Below are 18,507 nucleotides of genomic sequence, written 5' to 3'. Positions count from 1 at the left end.
ATTTATTCACTGTGGTTAAACAAACCATTTGACATATTGTGCTTAATTTAACATTAAGGGTTTCCGTTGCTGTTTGTATGTGTGAGAAAACAGAAAAGGCTATTAGAACATGCAGATATTTTTAAGAAAGAACACCATATAAAACATTGCTTCAACTAAAGAGAAGCAATGCCAGTCTAATTTGGTGTACCAGCCAGCAGGGGATGCTGGTATATCACATTTAACAGCAGCCAAGATCTGAAGTTTCAGCTTACTCTATCCAGTTCACTGTTAACAAGTAAATATTTGGTTTGAGTTTTAATGAAAGCACCAAAGAAGAGATCTTATTTGTTCAAGCCAAAGATTATATTTCCAGTTTCCAACTTCCACAACAATATGTTCAAAATCCCATTCTGATGTCTGGCCTGAACTTCTCTATACTAAGCCTGACTGTCAGTTACATTCCTCTGACTGGTGATGACAAATCCCACCTGTTTCACAAATCACAACTAAAATGGAAACAATTGAATAAACCAAACCTGTAACAAGAAGCATCAAATAATTTTGAATAGCAAATTATGAAAACTGATATGGATAAAGGAGACAAAAGACACAGGATTTGTTTTGGCGGCCCCGATCTTCCCAGCACAAGGCAGTGTATCCTACAGAGAGCTGGTTCCAGCTCTGCGGTTCCCAGGGTTGGCAGCACTTGTCAAAGGTAGTTCCTGGATCACCACGAGCAAGGCTCAGTTTTAAGCAGCTATGGACCAGCAGACTCCTCTCCTTGCTCCTCATACAGAGGCCAAAGCTGAGGAAGTGCAATATTTAAGGAGTTGTCTCCAATTTCTTCTCTTTAGGAAAGAACTCTCAGAACATCCTGTGCAAAACCTCCAGATGATGGGAAAGGAGCAATACTGGAAGGGAGACTGGTCAATGGAATGTTGCGGATTAATGAATTCAGAAGTTTGCATCTCCTCCTGCAACTCCAAATATCAAACCTGGGACAGTCAAAGGTGAGACACCATCTATTGATGTGTCACCTATTATGAAGTTTTCCTCTGCAAGCTGAAGGGTTACTAGTACCTCTACATGTTTACCTCAGTCTGCTGGCTCATACCGGAGCTCATTAACCAACAACACATTAAATGACAAAGAGATGACATAAGGTTCATTTCTATCTCAACTTACTTGCTATAGTATGTGCTCCGTTCTCCTCGCCATTTGCAGTATTTTCTCCATTTTTCGCTGATCCCTGTTGGTTTGTTGCGGCTGCAGCTGCAGCAGCTGCTGCCTGCTGTTGTGCAAGTTTATCTCTGTAGGCCTGTTGTCTGGTCTGGACCACATCAGGCATTACTGCATCTATCAGTGAGAGAGACTCTATCGGCCTACCATCAAACAAGGTACCATCCTAAATTACAACAGAGGGAGAAAACAAACAAAAAAAAAGACAACACCAAGTGCAAATTAACATTATGGGCAAAAATTCCAAGGAAAACTAATGCAAAAGTTTTGATTTAATATAATATAATAAAACAGTTTGCAAGTAGTGCTGGAAGTGGTATCTCCTTGTTGTGGTTAGGATTAGAATTCTATTCTTAAGTGGCCACTGCAGGCCTCTAGCAGAGCTTCTGCAATTAAAAGGTATATGCTTTGAGTTTGCTAAATCACATGCTAAAGCAAGAAATTCTGTAAGCTCTGTATGACTATGATTACAAACCTAAGTGGCTGCAACAAAATCTAATGGTTTGTTTGAAGAGCTGCAAGCACTGCAAGTCAGGTCACTGGCTTGTGAAGTTATTCTATCTTATTAGACTAATACTTTCCATAAACATATTATCTGCAGAGCTGACTAGTTTTTCCTCCTCTTTTTAAACAGTGCTGGCATGCTTTCAAACAACAAGGAAGAATTTTATCCTGAAATGGACAAGACCCAGTTAAAAATACCCTTATACATATGCTTAGGGCTTTGTACGGATCTATTTTTAGGGGCTAGAAGGATTCCTTGTGATAAATATAGGGTCTCCTTCTTCTATTCCAATCACTTGCTTTATTTTTCTGAGGCTTCCAAAGGGAAAAAATTCACTTCACTGCGACTATGAAAACTACATATAAACAGCAGACTTAAGGGAGACTGGGAAGAGCAGAACTGGTGGAAAAAAATTGTTTCCTTCTGTAATATAAGTGACAGCTACAAAGGCTGCTAACCTTCCAGGCATAAATGAGAATGGAAATTGAGGACGAGTATCTGCAGCATCGGGCAGGAAGATATATGGCTTTCTGTACTGCTGGAATAACTATTTAAACATCAAATTTAATAGATCCTGCTCAAGATGAATTAGCCAGCAGAGGCAAAAAGCAAACTAGCATCTACCTTCATTGCCACAAAGTGAAAGCCTCTCTCTATTGGGAAACCTCACCCTTGGGCTCTCCTCACTTCGTTATAACGACACATCACTCACATGAGAGCTGCACAGTGCTCTCCCACTTCCCTAGTGCAAGTCTACAGAAACAAAAATTAAGAGGTTACTTGTCTCAATGATTATTTTATTGCACTTGTCTGGGTTTACTTCAACATTATATGAGGGTGAGAACTCTACAGACAACGGACCTTTAAGTAATGAGCCAGAACACCATGCCTGGTGTTGTGTGGCTGCACTGGGCAGAACCCCTACCCAGTTATGTCACTCCATTCTGGTTCCACCACTGGAGTCATGGTGAACACCAGCAGTAAGGAATCTGGAGTAAAAGTAAATAAATAGGATACAAGAAAGTTAAGAAAAAATACTAACATTCAAACTTAGTGCAAGCAAGGACATAATGCTCCTGTGGGCAAAGCCTCCTTACCTCATTAATACTGACTTCTGCCTCTACATACTGCAGACCCTTCTGGATGATGGAAATCAAAGCAGCTGGTGGCACCAGAGCACCGTTTATATTGGACTGGCTGATATGGCTCTCTATACCAAAAGTAAACGCTGAATGGGAAAACCCTGAAGACAAGGCAAAAATATCAGAATTGATTTACAGACAGACAACACTACTTGCAATGCTACTGCAAGATCTTCTGTTTACAAAACTACGCAAATTATACAAAGTTACAGCATGCTTAGGAACTACAAAAAGCTCCTCAAGACACCTCTGTTGTTTCCCTCATATGTTCCTAGTTTAAATGTACAAAAAGACAGAAACACAGTTTATATAGAAACACAGCAATTTTTAACTACAGTATAATTGGCAAAGTATTTGTGCATAAGTAAATATAAAAATTTAAATATACAATTTGCAATAGCATTTACATATATTTATATATTCTAAAACTCTACATAACGTATTGTATCATATATCACATTTAATAGAATATATCCCCACAAGACACCAAGACTTGTTCCTTACTTTTACTCACTGATTTGTTACCCATGAAAGCAAAATGCATCTGTCTGTAGAACAGAATTCACTTTGTGGTACAGTGCTGCCATAACTATGTGTGTTTTGGCACTTAGAACTACATCATCATCGTGCACTGATTAAGAAGTGGAAAGGATGCTACAGTGCAGCACTGGTAGTTGCTTGCTATTTATATGATTACCCTGAAAAGGTGAATTTAACCTAGAGAAAACTAGTTGTTTCAGCAAATTAACTTTACTGTCACAGAATTTTTTTCTTAAAAGTGTTTTTTTTCCCCCCTGTCAGGTAACGAGAAAGCTACCGGCAAACTTTCAATGAAGATAAAGCAATTTTGTAGGTTTGGCTTCAGTGACAAAAGCAATCTGCAACTGGAAGAAGAACATATAATAGGTTTCAGCAAATTCAGATGGAACAATACATTTCTCCTTTCTTCTGACAAGCAGAGACTGAAAAACTCAGCCATCTACCATGTTCCTTCTGGTACCTGTCTCAATTTGAGAAGTCCATGAGCAGTGGGCAGATATTGCATTAGTCAAATGCATTTTCCAGAAGTCTAAAGTTCGTTTTCAAGACTGAAAATATTCATCTGCCTTTTGCTCTTCCTCCAAGAAGCAGGAGGCTTTGGCCAGCCTGACACCGAAGGACAAAATCCCCCAAGAAAATGTCCTACAGGGAGGGAGGCTTTTGAGAACCCAAGAGTCATCCCTGTAAAAATTCTCTTCATTTATATTTAGATTAAAGTGATATGAGTCATATGGTCACAGTTGCCACTTCTTCCTTTGAAATACAGCAACATCCACCCTCGTTCAGCCACATTCAGGCAAGGAATTTGGCCACAGAAGACCAGCTTGCAGAACCACCACTGGTCCAAGACAGAACAGGAAAAAACACTATTTTGGTGGTCATACTTTTTTCTTCTTCAAGTAGCCCCAAAGTAAATGTGGCAAAATGTCATCATCACCCTGTAGATAGAAGTGATCTCTCCAGGAAAATGCATTTCTAGCAATCAAGCGAGTCCTTAGTTGTTTGACTGCCATCTGAAGGCTCCAAATGACTAAATCTGATTAAGTTACAGAAGGTAACTTGGCAGGAATTAATTCTCTTGTTGAGAAGAATCACCAAGAAACAGTTCAGAGTGAAGCACATGCCTACTGGCAAAATAATTACATGAGTGTGCAATTGCTAGAGCCAGTTGCAGATGAATATCAAATAAATTATTCATTATTTAACAACTGTTAAAACTCACCTGACTCTTGCAAGTATCTATATACCAGGAAGTTAACCTCATCACTGCTTATACTCATCTTTATTCCCAGTTAAACCATGAGGTCACAACAAAGGACACAACCCTGAAAGTAAAAAAAGTAGGTCAATTAAATATTTTTAGTACCCAATACGTATTTCTCAACAAATGCTGTATTTAGAAAGTATCTCCCTGGCAGCACATACAATGGTTTTATTTTATAATGCAAATAAATCTGTTGTAGTCATTAAAAAGTCATTTGTCTCACCACAACATAAAGGTCAGTGAATGAAATATTGAAGGGCTGGATTCTCAAATGATGCAAATTGGTATGGACTGGGGAAATAGGCTGCTTAATATCAGTACTAAAAAGGCCTAATTTCACAGTTTTTTAAAAAATAGTCAAGTATGTTTCATCTAATCAACATAATTGCTATGGAACACATTTTTCAAAACTTGTGTTTCCCTGTGTCTGGCTAACGAAGACGGAGAACTTTGTTGCATGATAGTTCCTAGGCAAGTTCTCACTTTTAATCTACTTCGATTTTCAGGTACTCCTGCTCTAGGAAAAAGGTGCAATATGCGTTAAAACACTGCATCTGTTCAAAGAAAGCCCAACTATTTTCACTAAAAATTAGAAAACATCTCAGCCATACACTTGCGCTTTGCAAAAAGAATTACTGAAATTAGAGATAAACTAAACAGAGCATTTTTAGTAACATTTCTCTAGGTTTTTAATCAATACTTAAAAAAACATTGAGGGATATATATATATACACACACATTTTTCCCCTTGATTTTATCAATGGTAAATATTTAGCAACACAAGGAATGTATCAGACTATATATATATTTGATGACAAGTTTTGAAAATATGAAGCAACAAGAGTCTCCAAAATGGGAAGGAGAAAATTAAAGCCTCATTTTAGAGAACATTCTCATGACTTTTCAGTATATGAAAATGAAAATCCTGATCTTTCCATGCCATCTAGTAAACAAGCACAAAATCAGCTTCCAGAACAGGGTACGAAATAAGGTCCATCTCCTACTCCCAGTATCCACGCAGCACTTTCCATTGACAGACCCTCAAGCTTTTCACCCAGCCACCACTATCGTTTTGTTCTACAGAACACGAGTCAGAGAAGGTAAGTGACTGCCCTATTGTTATTTGACAAACTCTGACCTGGATCCAATGTAAAACAAAAAAGGAAAAAAAAAACAAGAAGACCAGAAACAGGTTGTCTTCCATTGTTCAAACAAGTTTTTGCTACATGGCTGCAGGGTCAAATCCTTCACCACCATTGCTCCAAGTGGGAATACAGCAAACACAGCAGGGAGCAACAACGAAAAGATGATCAGCATTACAAGGCTGCCGGATACGTTCTTTCTAGGAATCTTCTCCTAGCAAGGTTTCCCATGGAAACAGGGCAAAATGACCACGCTCTGTTTCTTATCATCTGACGTCTGAATTTTACTCATCAATTGTGACCACTTGTGGCAGTGAGAAGAGCTCTCCAAGAGGTGACTTTCCAAACATCCCACAGTGTTGTAAAGACCCAACTGAACTCCTCAAGGCGAGGACAGGCTCCAGGATGAACCAGGACATCAAAAGGAGAGCGTTTGCCTGAAACCACACAGGAACCCCGACAAGTCGATGAGTGCATGGACACCCCCAAACCCCCAAATCACATGCCCAACTAACAGCCAGGGGTGGGAGGGGGCAGCACACGCTGCCCACTGGGTTTGGAGGGGGCACAGGAGAAGTGACACAGGCCCAGAGGTGCACAGGGAGGGCTCGGATCCAGCTGGGGCCAGCAGGACTCGAGTGGGAGAGCCAGGGTTATCCTGAGTGGGAAACTGAGGCCGTACGTGATGTTGGACGCGTTCACAGAAACCCAGACCTCGTGCTTACAGAGCAGCTCAAGTACACCGAGCTGCTGGAGGGGGAAGGATGGGTTTAGTTTCTCAAGGAAATAAATCAAAACATAGAGCTACTTAAACCCTTCTCATTTCTAACAGAAAAGGTAATTTCTCCAGTATAGTAACTTCCAGCTAGTGCAACACAACTTGTAGAGAAAATACTAGCCCTACCCCACTGCTCCACAGTCCGCAGCAATGCCTGATGTACAAGGTATACCCGCCAAATTACAATACGCCTTATGGGCTCATTTACTGAGCAGTGTGCAAAATGAAAGTCATTTTTAGCCATTTCATGGATTAGCAACCAATTCTGCCACGTGCAAGACCAAACACTAGTTCTATTCAGCTATGTTTTGCTGTCCTAACTAGTGCACATCATCTTTATTTAAGACTGTTTGTTACAGAGAAGTTCCGTAGGAAGAGGAACAATATTTCCTTCCAAAAAAAAAAAGGTAATTAAAAGGACTCGCAAAGAAGCTTTTTTTACATTACACACACACACAAATGGTAGTGTTATTTTCATGAGTCTGTTACAGGTTTTTAAAATACTGCTGCATCACCCAAAAAACAGATCAAAATACAGAAGCCAGATGAGCGTGCCATTTGTTACCTAGAGAAGACCTGCATTATTAATATAAATAGGACTCCTCACTCAAAGCAGAATTGTGGACATGACACATGAATTCACCTGTTACGTAGCTGGAGAGCTAAACAAAAAAGCTAACACCTTGCTTGTCTGTCAAAAGTGTTATTCACCCTGCCCAGGTCAAATGAGTGTCATTTTCCAAGGCTGGTTTGAAGTGCTTTCCAGGCGATGCTTTGGCCAGGCCGAGCACCGCCACATGCTGTCCTGCCCGGCTCTCGAGAGATGGCACTGCAGCACCGGCTTTGGGACCAGCAACCAGAAAAACACAAATGCGTTCAGTAAATACACAGCTTGCCTGATAAGGACATGGAACGGAAAAGGGTGCAAAAGGTTCCAGATTTTTGCCTAGATATTGCTTTATCCATTTTTCTTGGTGCTTATTTAAATTTTCTGAGAACTCATTTCTGTATTTGCCCCCATCACAGACTCAGCTGCTTGTCCAGTGCCCCAGGAACAACCATCACCCTGGTACCACACAGCCCAGGGAAGGGAGGAACGGGGAGAAGAACGAGCGACACGCAGCCACCCTTCTTCCCATCCCACAAGCAAACTATCACATTAAAGAGAAAATACCACAGGTAGAAAAGAATACAATAATTATTTCCCTTTGACAAATTTTGAATTGATATCGGGCTTGACTCTGGCTGCCGGACTTTAGGGGCGAAACCAGCAGCCCCCAAAGGGCTCTGCAGCCCCGGGAGCAGGCTCTGCAGCTGCCTGAAGATGATACCTCGGAGCTGTGTGAACCCCATTAAACAGGACGGGGAAGCTGCTGCTGTTTCCAGCCCTGGGAGCTGCGCTGCCTTCTCGCTTCTGCCTTCCTGGGACATAACAGCAGGAATGATCCCAAGGGATGAGGGTGACGGGGCAGAGGTGGGACGGAGAGGGAAACCACTGACCCCAAAGCCACTGGCCGTGTTGCTCGGCGCTCAACACGCAGGGCCATCCCCTTGCTTCATGCTGAAAGTACAACTTGCCAAGGACATCTGCCAAAGAAAAATTAGAATGGGAAAGAAAATAAAGCCGCTAAACCTTAAACCATGTGAACTGCACGTTCCCTAATGCCCCAAGAAGGCCCCAGGGCTTGTTTGGGAGGTGATGGGGGAGATTTCTTAAAACTGGTCTCATGTGAATGGAAATGGAAACACAGAGGCAGAAAGACCAAAAAGAAAATTAGAAGAAAAAAAGAATCTTTAAGTATGTACCCATACTTGTACATAAATACCCCACATACCAATGGATCTACTTCATTAATGCTAGTTTACTCCCTCCCAGTTTGCTATTTCCACATATAGACGAATACTCATTTTGGGCACTTAATAGATACTAACATTGCTCTTTATTTTAGAAAAAAAAACAATTAAATAACAGAAAGGACACAAAAAATTATTCAAAAATAAGCAGAAAAGACACATAACTGCTACCCAGTTTTAGATTTCTAGTGTAATTTGCGAAGGGCCCATTCAAAATATTTCAAGATATTTGCAGCTGCATCTCCCAAAACCATTCTGAAAATATAACAAGATCCTTGAAGCTCTTTTTTCTGACCCACACAAAAACTGCAAGCCTTACTCAAAGTGCTCTGTGGATTTCCAAGAAATATGCCAAAGTATGATGCACCCACACTAGTGTTGTAGTTCTTAGTACGCTTTGAAGAAATCTCCCTCTTGCCCCTGCTTTTGTTTTGCACCTTGGAGCAGTGATAGTACATACGAAGAAGATTCATATCAGGCAGAACTATGATTAAAAAAAAAAAAAAGGTTAAAAAAGGTATGTACAAGGGCTCACTGACCATGCCCAAGTCCCTGGGACCATGATAGGATCAATATCCACTGCTCAAAACCCAGTTCACTTCAGCACGCCTCTGCTCCGTCTCTCTTACCCAACATGCATCCCTGCGATGCTCAGCAATGCGGTAGCGCAAACAAAACTGTTTTACAGCGTAGGGAACCATCACCCTTTTCTCACTCGATCATCCAAAACCACTGAGCTACAGGCACTGGTTATCTGTAGGATTCTCCTCCTGAAGGATGAGCCGGTAGTTTATAATTCCACTGTTCAATTAGAGTCAGCATAGTATCAAGCTATCCCAGGTAATTGTCAACGTTGCTTCAGAAAATCCCTGAGCTCCCAAAATTTATCAGGCATCAAACATATGAATCACAAAATAAAAGTCAACTATCTACACAGATGCTTGCCTCAAGATCTACTCAAAAAGTAGATGTGCCACAGGTCAGGAACAGACCACCACACATCTGTGCTTCAGACAGCCTGACCCACTCGTCACAACTCTGAATCCATGTCTGAAATCACACAAAAAGTCGTTTGGAAACTACCTTTTTCAAAGGAAATATGGTCTCTTGTCCAGAAGACAACACACCAACTCTGAGTCAGCTTCCACTTAGCAAAAATGTGCCTGTATTTCTGTGATGTTTCTACCATAATTCAGACACACCAGCGCGCAGGTTCTCACACCGGCTTCTCCACCCCTCAAGGACCATTCGCACACTTTCACACTTTGGGTAAAATTTACAAGTAAAATGCATTACAATGAGGTCAAGTTCCACTATCACAAACAAGGGACCTGCAGGTTAATGGGTGCCCAACAGTACAAGTCCAATTGTGTATCTGACAAATTATTACTCTACTCTACATGTTTATGATAGCTTTGTGCTCTTCTTCCAGGTTTGTGCCAAATGCTAAAGAACAGATGCTGCCCGATATGGCTTCTGGCCTAACAGCTTTTTTTTGATGTTTTGTTTTGGTTTTTATGGTTTTAACAAACCTGAACTGGCAGAGAAAGTTTATACATCTGTTTATCACTCTGTATCTCCTAATCACAGTTTTATAATATACAGTAGATTTACTAGAATTAGATTTACTAGAGTTAGATTTATTGTACCATCAAACAGCCTAAGAAAGGAACATTTCTGCAGTTTTGGGTGGGCTCTAACACATCCTAATTAGGCAGGATAGCAGAAAAAACTGGCAGGCTGCTGTGAGTAATAATTCCCCAAAACACACCCATCATTAGTTTGGTACCAACTATGATATGTTAAAGGAAACAGCTAATGCTCTGGGTAGCTCTGAAGAATGTTTAATGTTCAGACAGAAACAGACGGCTACATTTATCCACAGAAAACAGAAGTCTGGCTACAGAAACAATAAATCTCCTACAACAGAAATATTGCCACTAGTCCTTTTATTTTTTCCTCTTTCACAAGTAAACCTGAAAAATATTTTGCTAGCATATGTGCACATACACAGGGATTACATTTTTTAATAGCTGCTTAAAAACTGTTTTGTTTTGTTTTTAAATGACCATGATGGTTAAAAAAGGACCCGACAAACTATACAAACCAACCTGGGAATGTTTAGTCTTAATTCCACTCAACAAATCTGGAGGTACATACAAGTCCTTTGGAAAGTTTTATTACAATTCTGCTTTACACCCATATTACCTGTCTTAAAAATGAAACTGAAGTCCTGTGTGTGACACACTATTTTCCTTCATTTTGCTGTGCAGCTAACACTGGGGCTCCCCCCGGCTGGCGCACACACCCGCTGAACCCAACAGCTCTGTGGTTGCTGTGATACCTGTAGCCCAGAAAAGCGCCATTCCAGTCAACTCCACATCTTGTCCAGCTGCCCAGAGAGGTGGTGGATGCCCCATCCCTGGAGACACTCAAGGCCTGGCTGGCTGGGGCTCTGAGCAACCTGATCTGGGTGAAGATGTCCCTGCTCATGGCAAGGGGGTTGGACTAGATGAGCTTTGAAGGTCCCTTCCAACCCTAAGTCTTCTATGATTCTATTATAAGACAGTGAGGCACCAACGCCACCAAGTCCGCTTGAACTTATCAACTCAGAGATGCTAAGAAAGTGAAAAAGGTGCTACTTAAATCCAACCACTCGCACCAGGCCAGCTCCTGGATTTGCAAGGTTTCAGCAGGACGTTGTTCAGATACCACCTCTGCCATGGGAGCAGAACTGGACTTCTCACCTGGGCCTCCACAAAATGCTGTTGCTGGTGGCTACTGTTCTACTAAAGCCTCCTCCAAAGGCTCTTCTCTTCTTTCCCAAGACATGGTGGCTCTGCCCCAAACAGCTGCTGAACTCAGTAAGACCATATCCACAGAAGAGTTATGTATATATAGCCCTTCAGAAACAGTTTATAAAGGAAAACTCAAAATAAATTAGTTGTTCCTGCATGTCAAGCATGCAGTGTATGACCAATATTGTACATACTTCTGTTTAAGACTTTCTTAAACATCAATTTCAATCAAAATGATCATTTTCTAATGCTTTAAGAAGAGGGAAAAGAAGTTGAGTTTTCTTTAACAGTATCAACTTATTGCTCTAATCAATCCTATTTGCTTTTTCATATCACCACTTGAGAGACGGGGTCCAACTTTGTATTAGGCACAAAACAAATGAGCCCTTATCCTGTTATCTGACAATCTGCAATTAGGAATTCTTTCTAACCTTCTGAATTTAAAGGAAAACGTTTTTTAAATTAAATGCATAAGCTTTGTTGTAATATATGTCAAAACGAAGGTTATATCATTTTCTGCATTTTACCTGTGTCTCTAAATGGTTATTATTTAAATGTGCCCTTTTATAATTTGAAGATTCAACAATCTATGTCAAATGTGAACATGCATAAAAAATTATCTGTAATTCTAACTAATGAAGCTTCTTACTGATTTCCCATATGATCAAGATTTGCTAGTTTTTCTGCTAGCATTTTCAGACAGATGCTTCTCATGTTCATCTTTTAACTCTAGCGTTTTGCTTTTAATCTCAAGAATACAGCTTCACTTCCAAATACTAAAAAAATGGTTCTTCCTTTCCTCATCTGAATTGTTTTCCTTAGCTCAGGCGATAAATATTTGTATTCTCTACTTCAGCTTTAGTGACCTAATTTATGGCAACAGTCTCTGTCTTCCTGTGCCAATTTGAGAGTATGAAGCTTACAAGATGACAAAGCCAGTTTGAGATTTTCTGAAGAAAAAGGATTATAGCCCTGAGAGGGAAGAGGAAAGGAAAAAAAAAATCCACCCAAAATCTTAGCTAAAAATAACAGTTACTGTCTACTTATCAGAGTTCTCAGTCCCCAGAAACGCCAAGCACAGGGCTGAGTACTATTACGAATTAAGCTGCAGATGAAGCCCATTTGTTGGTTTTGCCTGGAGCAAAGTAGTATTTAATTACTGAACTATGAGTCTCCTCCCCAAAGTCATCTGCTGCGTGACCCAGGAGGCCGGGATTCCGGATGTTCCAGCAGAGACACAAGCGACAGTATATTCAGTATCGTATTTCCAGGGCTATGGCTACAAAGCTGCAACTTCTATGCTTTCTAGAGTTAAAAATACATCTTCCTGGACAGCTACAGGGCATCTTGTGGTGATCCCCAGCAGCCATATTTTGTAAATCCCCTGAGTGACTAAAGAATTGGGGATATTTCTCGTACTGGCACTTTATTCAATGCTCTTTAGGTTCTTATGCCTCTTTATTCCTTGTTAGAGTGCAATGCCAGAAATTATGTCTTCAGGGGAGATTTTCCTCCTTATTTCCTGTATCAGAATAGTAAAAATGAATCATAGGTCAGTATTTTGAAGATTTTTCAGCTGTTTGGGATACAATGAATAGAGACATTTTTATCCACCCACAACTTTTCTGCATGATAATTAGAACACTGTTGAAACAGAGGTAGTTCAGATACATCTGATTCAGGAGCAAGTATGTTAGTCCTTCAAAACTTAAAAGGCAAACCCAGCTGCTCAGAACATGCACCCATAGGCCAGTAAAACCACCAGCAGAAAGCCCTGCCTCGATTTTGGGTACTTCATGAAAGCCATCCCTCCTTGGCCCCCCACAAAACCCCAAGGCCCAACATCCTCTCTTGCTCCCCTGAAGGCAGCCAAGGAGAAGGATTTTAATCACAAAGCTCGAGCCCACTGATGCTGGAAAACTAGCATTAAATAAAAACTGTCCAAAAGTGGTTGCTAAAAACCTAAATCACTGCCCTCTTTCGATCCTTAAATATTTTTCAGAGCATACCAGGAAATATAACCAAATATTATGAAATTCTCCTTGATCAAATAGCTAATCTAGACCAAATGCATTTTTCAGAAAAGCAGAACCCCTGACTGGACAGGATGACCTTCAGGGTTACGCTGTCCTATCTGCGCACAGGCTGGGCAGATGCCTCTGGCAGCAAAACTGGAATTGCGGCATTTCTAAAGTTGATTAAAAACGGTTGGCTTGTGATTGATCACCAGAATTAGCGTTTACCTGGGGAAGCAGTAGTACAGGCTTGCTCAGTGTGGATTACTTCAGAAGATGAACTGAAAAAATCCACCTTCTAGGCTCTGCACACTAACCTGTACCTGCTCTGTATGGAGAGGGAACTACCAGACAAGTCCTTGTCATTACTCCACATGGAAACATCTGTCCCCAAAAAAGGGAAAGTCTTATTGGAAGGGCCATCATGGGAACAGTGATAACACCAAGCAAGCTGTAGAGCTTCCATTCTTAGGCCATTAGAAGGATGTCCCTTTAGACAGAGATCACAATCCTTCAGGAATACCTGATTGAAATAAATTAAGAGTTTTGTAATCAAACTTATAGACTTTCTCTGAAGGCTTTGTAAAATTGTTAAGTGGCTTCACTAAGTACTAAAATAGTGGCCTACTAATATTCTCTAGATTAAGACACAGAATAGCGGTAGCTTGCTGGAATCAAGAGCCAGAAAGATGAAAATTAGAAGCAGCATTATCTGCTACGTTGTCTGAAGTCCTATGCAATATATTTCTTCAGTATGCTTCAATTTTAAGCATACAACTGTATGAGTGCTAATCTCCTGTGCTGCATTAAGGCCTTAGCAATAAATTAATTATGGGTGAATGCAGGAGCACACCCCTTAATCCTCGCTTGGATCAAACTGTGTAAAAATTCCAGAGAAAATAACCGATTGAGAAGAGCTCTTGAATTGGTCAAAATGAGCCCTATCAAGAGTTTTTGTTGAGGCTAAGGGAGGGGCGACATCCAAAAATGTCAATGTATTTTGTGACCACACATAACTGAAAATAAGCATAAGTACTCTGGTCCAAAATTTTTATCAAGGACATGTAGAAATTAAACAGTTAAATGGGGTTAAAGATCTCCATACTGTGCTAAGTTTCTGCTCTCAGCTGATTTATTCTCATTTTCACTGCTGGAAAACCCACCAAATAACATGGCCTGTGAGTCTGATCAGGAATATTCCATTTTTCCCAATATGCTGCTCCTGATGTTTCCACAATAGATCATTCACTCTAAGGCTCTAACGGACTGTGTCAATTGAATTGAATGATGTGGTCACCTGCTGGTACATAAATGCAAAGGCAAAGCTGAGTGGGTTTATTTTCAAAACAGGAGACATTGATCCTGTGACAATGTTCCATTACCCTGACTTTATTTCTGTTAGAGACGGTGATTACATCTACATCAATTGCTTGAGCTGATGGATATTTGTGCACTGACGGTGACACAGTTTTTCACTATGCTGCTGCCCTGCATACAAAAAAAGATTTATTCTGAGCTTGGACTAATGCTACTTGTCAATGAAAAACTACAAAGTTTGGGCAGACTTCCGTAATTAGTTGTTTTTCAACTGTCTGTGGTGTCTGAAAATGTTGTGGAATGGTGATTAGTGACTATGTAGCCTGGCACAGACTCTGTTTGTTATGATTAATATATTTATATTGCTACCTGATGGTAATAAATAGCATATGTAGTTTTTACAAGCATCTGTGGAAAGGTATGTCTGTACTGCTGCAATAACATCCCTACCCTGACTGGGGTCTTTTTCATACAGCTGTATGGGCTGCCCTTCCACAGTTCCTATCCACTGTACTTGCTATCTTTCCCAAGCCAGTGATCCATCTTCTGGCTTTCATCGCTTGATCTGACACACAATCTTGAGCCTGTGGTCACACATTTGCCCTGGTTTTCACCTCTTCACCACGCACTGCCTACGCATACTCTGCACTCCTGAACTCATCTCCCCAACCACTTTCAAGAGCGTTGACTTCATCTGTACTTCCTTCAGTCATTTCTTTTTCTATGTTCTTCTTTCACTACCTTTCTGTTATAAGTTGACAACACTTTGCACAAATAAAATTCCAGCGGTTGAATAAAATTCAATTCATCTTCAACAACAGCGATCTCTATTCCAGCTAAGCCCTGTTCATTTTATTTGTCCTTGTTTGTTTAGCCTTGTGCCCCGAGCCACGTCCTGAAGTGCCTGCAGGAGAAAGGCCTTTGTCTGACTCACTTCAGTGTATTTACCATGGTGGGTTCCCTCATTCTTGATCAGGAAGGTTTTTTTTTTAATGCTGCCATAACAACAACAAATTGAGGTGATTTGGAATTACACCTACACAAAAGAACAAAGAACAGCAGAGACCAGAGTTAGCAGCATCTGAACAAGTGCAGACACTGGGACAACAGCACATCGGCCAGCGCCAGCCCCATCTTCTCAGGGCATCCATCTGCACCATGCTGACATCTGCAACGCGTGCTAGGCACCTCCTGGCTCAAGTCCATTCCATACTGCGCATCTGTAAGTTTACCATAACCAAAAGTAAAACAAAAAGACCCCAAATCTGGTGTGCCCTGGTACCTGTGAGGCTGGGATGCAGCCCTGGCCCAGGGATCTGAGAGCACCAGCTGCACCACAATGGATTTTGCTAGAGTCTAAGCTTTGAAACACCCATTAAAGGCCACCACAGCCTCATGGTTTTGGATTGGTTCTTTTTTTTGTGAAATGCTAGGTCTTTATGTTTTATTAAGGTTGCTATCATTATTCAGGAAATTATCCTAAATTCCTACAGGTCTTTGGGGCCTAGTTTGTCTTTCCCAGTGAACAACCAAAGACAAACTAAAACCAAATGCACTTACATCAGTCTGGACACCCACAGCTACACAGAAATCATCTTTTCCAGCAAAGCATCCACTTGTTTCCCCTACCCTTGGTGTATGAGCCTGAACACTCTCACCTCAGCTTTTTTAGCACCTATAGAACTATTATCAAGTTCAGGTTTTCAACACGGAATTTGACAGAACTACCCTAAATAATATTAACCACATAAATGGAGCAAGAGAAGCATTTTCTGCAGGGGAAGAGCCAGGAGAAGGCATGCTCCGTGAATCTGGCTGGAGTAAAGAACTTTCCATTCTGAGCATCTTCCCCAACTCATATATCACTTTGAAAAGATCTTGCATTACCAGGCATAGCACATAACTTCTGCAGTGCTGGGGATATAAACATGCCATTTGATTAGGGGTTAAAAAAGAGAAGACAGTAACAAAATGCTCTGTTCACAGAGCAGGTGAAGAGCGTTTGATCTATCTAAATGAAGATCATCCCATCTTATTTCTCTGTTGTTAAGCCTACTCTTGTATGCCCTTCCCATGAGAAAAGAAGTTTTGGAATTACACACTCTGGCAGCATCTAATTTGGGGATAACAAATAGTTTTCCTGGAATTCCTTTGTGAGCACATGAAAGCTGCCAATTTTTTCATGAGGCAGATATTTTGTTGAATACTAAGAGCTTCAAGGCCACTGCTTCTGAAAAATGAAGGGTAAAATGTAAAACTCCTGTGAGAAAATACCATACTCAGGGTGAAAAAAGGAAGAAAATACCCTAACAACATCATAGGATGCAGAGAAGATCCTTAAGCTGCAATTTATTACAACTTCAGGTGAGGAAAATATAAACTGTTAACAAGGAAAGAGATCACCTCCAGCTTTAGTTACCATTAATCAAGAGCAACTACATCAGAACCTGTTACTTACTGAAGAGGAGGCCAGATATATATATTTTTTTTAAATTGAGAGGAAAATAAAGCAAACAGTGCTCTAAAGACAGGGAAAACAACTAATTACTGATACTAAGAATCCAAGGGTTTCGGTTTATTTTGTTTTTATAATGTTTTCTGACTATTCAGGACAAGGACAGCACTAGTCACGAGTTGTAGACTGATGGCAAACAGGTAGATTGGTACTTACAAATGTTAATAGTAGAAACACACTGTGCTTTAGACATGTTTTTCTCTATTAACCCAGATATTAAACATGCTGAGAATCCAACTGCTGTTGGAGAGCAGAATTTGGTATTGAAAATATGTGCCAGCATTCATCATATTTAATGTCCAAAGTTCTCTACAGCCACAAAACATATCCTAAAGCCTGGAATAAATTAAATGTAAACTGACAAGTTCTTTCTAGCCCCAAGATGTTCACCTAAAAGATTTAAAGATGTGTAACTCATGATTGACTGCAGCATTATGCATGAATACAGAGTTTTAAAGAAGGCTTAAGAAAGTTTACCCTCAGATTAAACACTCAGCTTGTTCCTTTACTCAAGAATTTTCACATCCAGCCCTGTTTACTAAAGCAGCCTGAAATGAGCCTGTGGGAATCTGCAGGTAAATAACCATTATGAGTTCAGGGCTTTAAAAAAAAAAAAAAAAAAAAAAAAAAAATTAAAAAAAAAAATATATATACACACCTTTCACTAAATCAAATTAATAGATAACATGTTTCTGCAACTGGTCATATGAATGTAAAAAAAGAACCATTTGTGAATCTACACTAGACATGGTTACTCTCGCACTCCTCCACGACCCCACCTCATCAGATCGCCAATCTGCAAAACAAGACACCCTTTCCTCATAACCATTTCCACCGATACCACCCACAACACCACTTTCTTTTACTCCCAAGTAAAGCCAAACTCAACGGTATTAAAACATGCAAACCACAGCTCTGAGTCTTTAAAAGCTGAGAACTGTAGAACATTTTTGTTCCAGAATAATCAAATTGCAGTGTCTGAGCTTAAATGACAGAAAACGGTTACCAATGCAAACAAGATCAAGTGCAAAATAGCATTATGGAACCACCTTCACCTAGGCTTTTTCTTTTTTTCTTTAGAGACTAATTAGCAAGACAAAATGATTAAATCAGAGCATTTCTCAGAAAAGAAACGTATTAATTAAAACAAATTTACAAATTTATTTTAGAGAAAGGACTGTTGAAGTGGATCACAAAACAACCATACTTACTTTAGCACCTCAAGATTTAACTTGAGGAGGACTTTGAAATTAGGTAGCTACATTTTGACTTCTAATGAATGGGATGGGAAATCCTTGCCTTTCTGGGTGCTTCCTAAAACCAATCTGACACGTCTCTCAAAACTCAAATTAAGAAATAAACACTGTTTGAGAAACGTTATTTTTCATATTCAAAGAGTCAAAGCTCTTCTTATCT

At 40.2% G+C, this 18,507-nt stretch overlaps 1 protein-coding gene across 2 annotated transcripts in view; it reads right to left on the bottom strand.

The window, feature by feature from the left end:
* The window catches only part of TBL1XR1 (TBL1X/Y related 1), a 114,799-nt gene that overhangs the window by 16,262 nt on the left and 80,030 nt on the right, over positions 1-18,507 (bottom strand). For both annotated transcript variants that reach the window (XM_082055235.1, XM_082055236.1), the window contains 3 exons: positions 4,631-4,733; positions 2,824-2,969; positions 1,168-1,387 (listed from right to left, as the gene is read on the bottom strand). In XM_082055235.1, coding sequence (XP_081911361.1) covers positions 1,168-1,387; positions 2,824-2,969; positions 4,631-4,688 — 424 coding nt within the window. In that variant the 5' untranslated portion in view covers positions 4,689-4,733. The remainder of the gene's footprint in view (positions 1-1,167; positions 1,388-2,823; positions 2,970-4,630; positions 4,734-18,507) is intronic.

Source organism: Streptopelia decaocto, assembly GCF_964273445.1.
Source record: "Streptopelia decaocto genome assembly, chromosome: 6".
Classification (NCBI taxonomy): Eukaryota; Metazoa; Chordata; class Aves; order Columbiformes; family Columbidae; genus Streptopelia; species Streptopelia decaocto.
The sequence above is the reverse complement of the archived record's forward strand: the minus strand, read 5'-3'. Positions and strand labels throughout refer to the sequence as shown.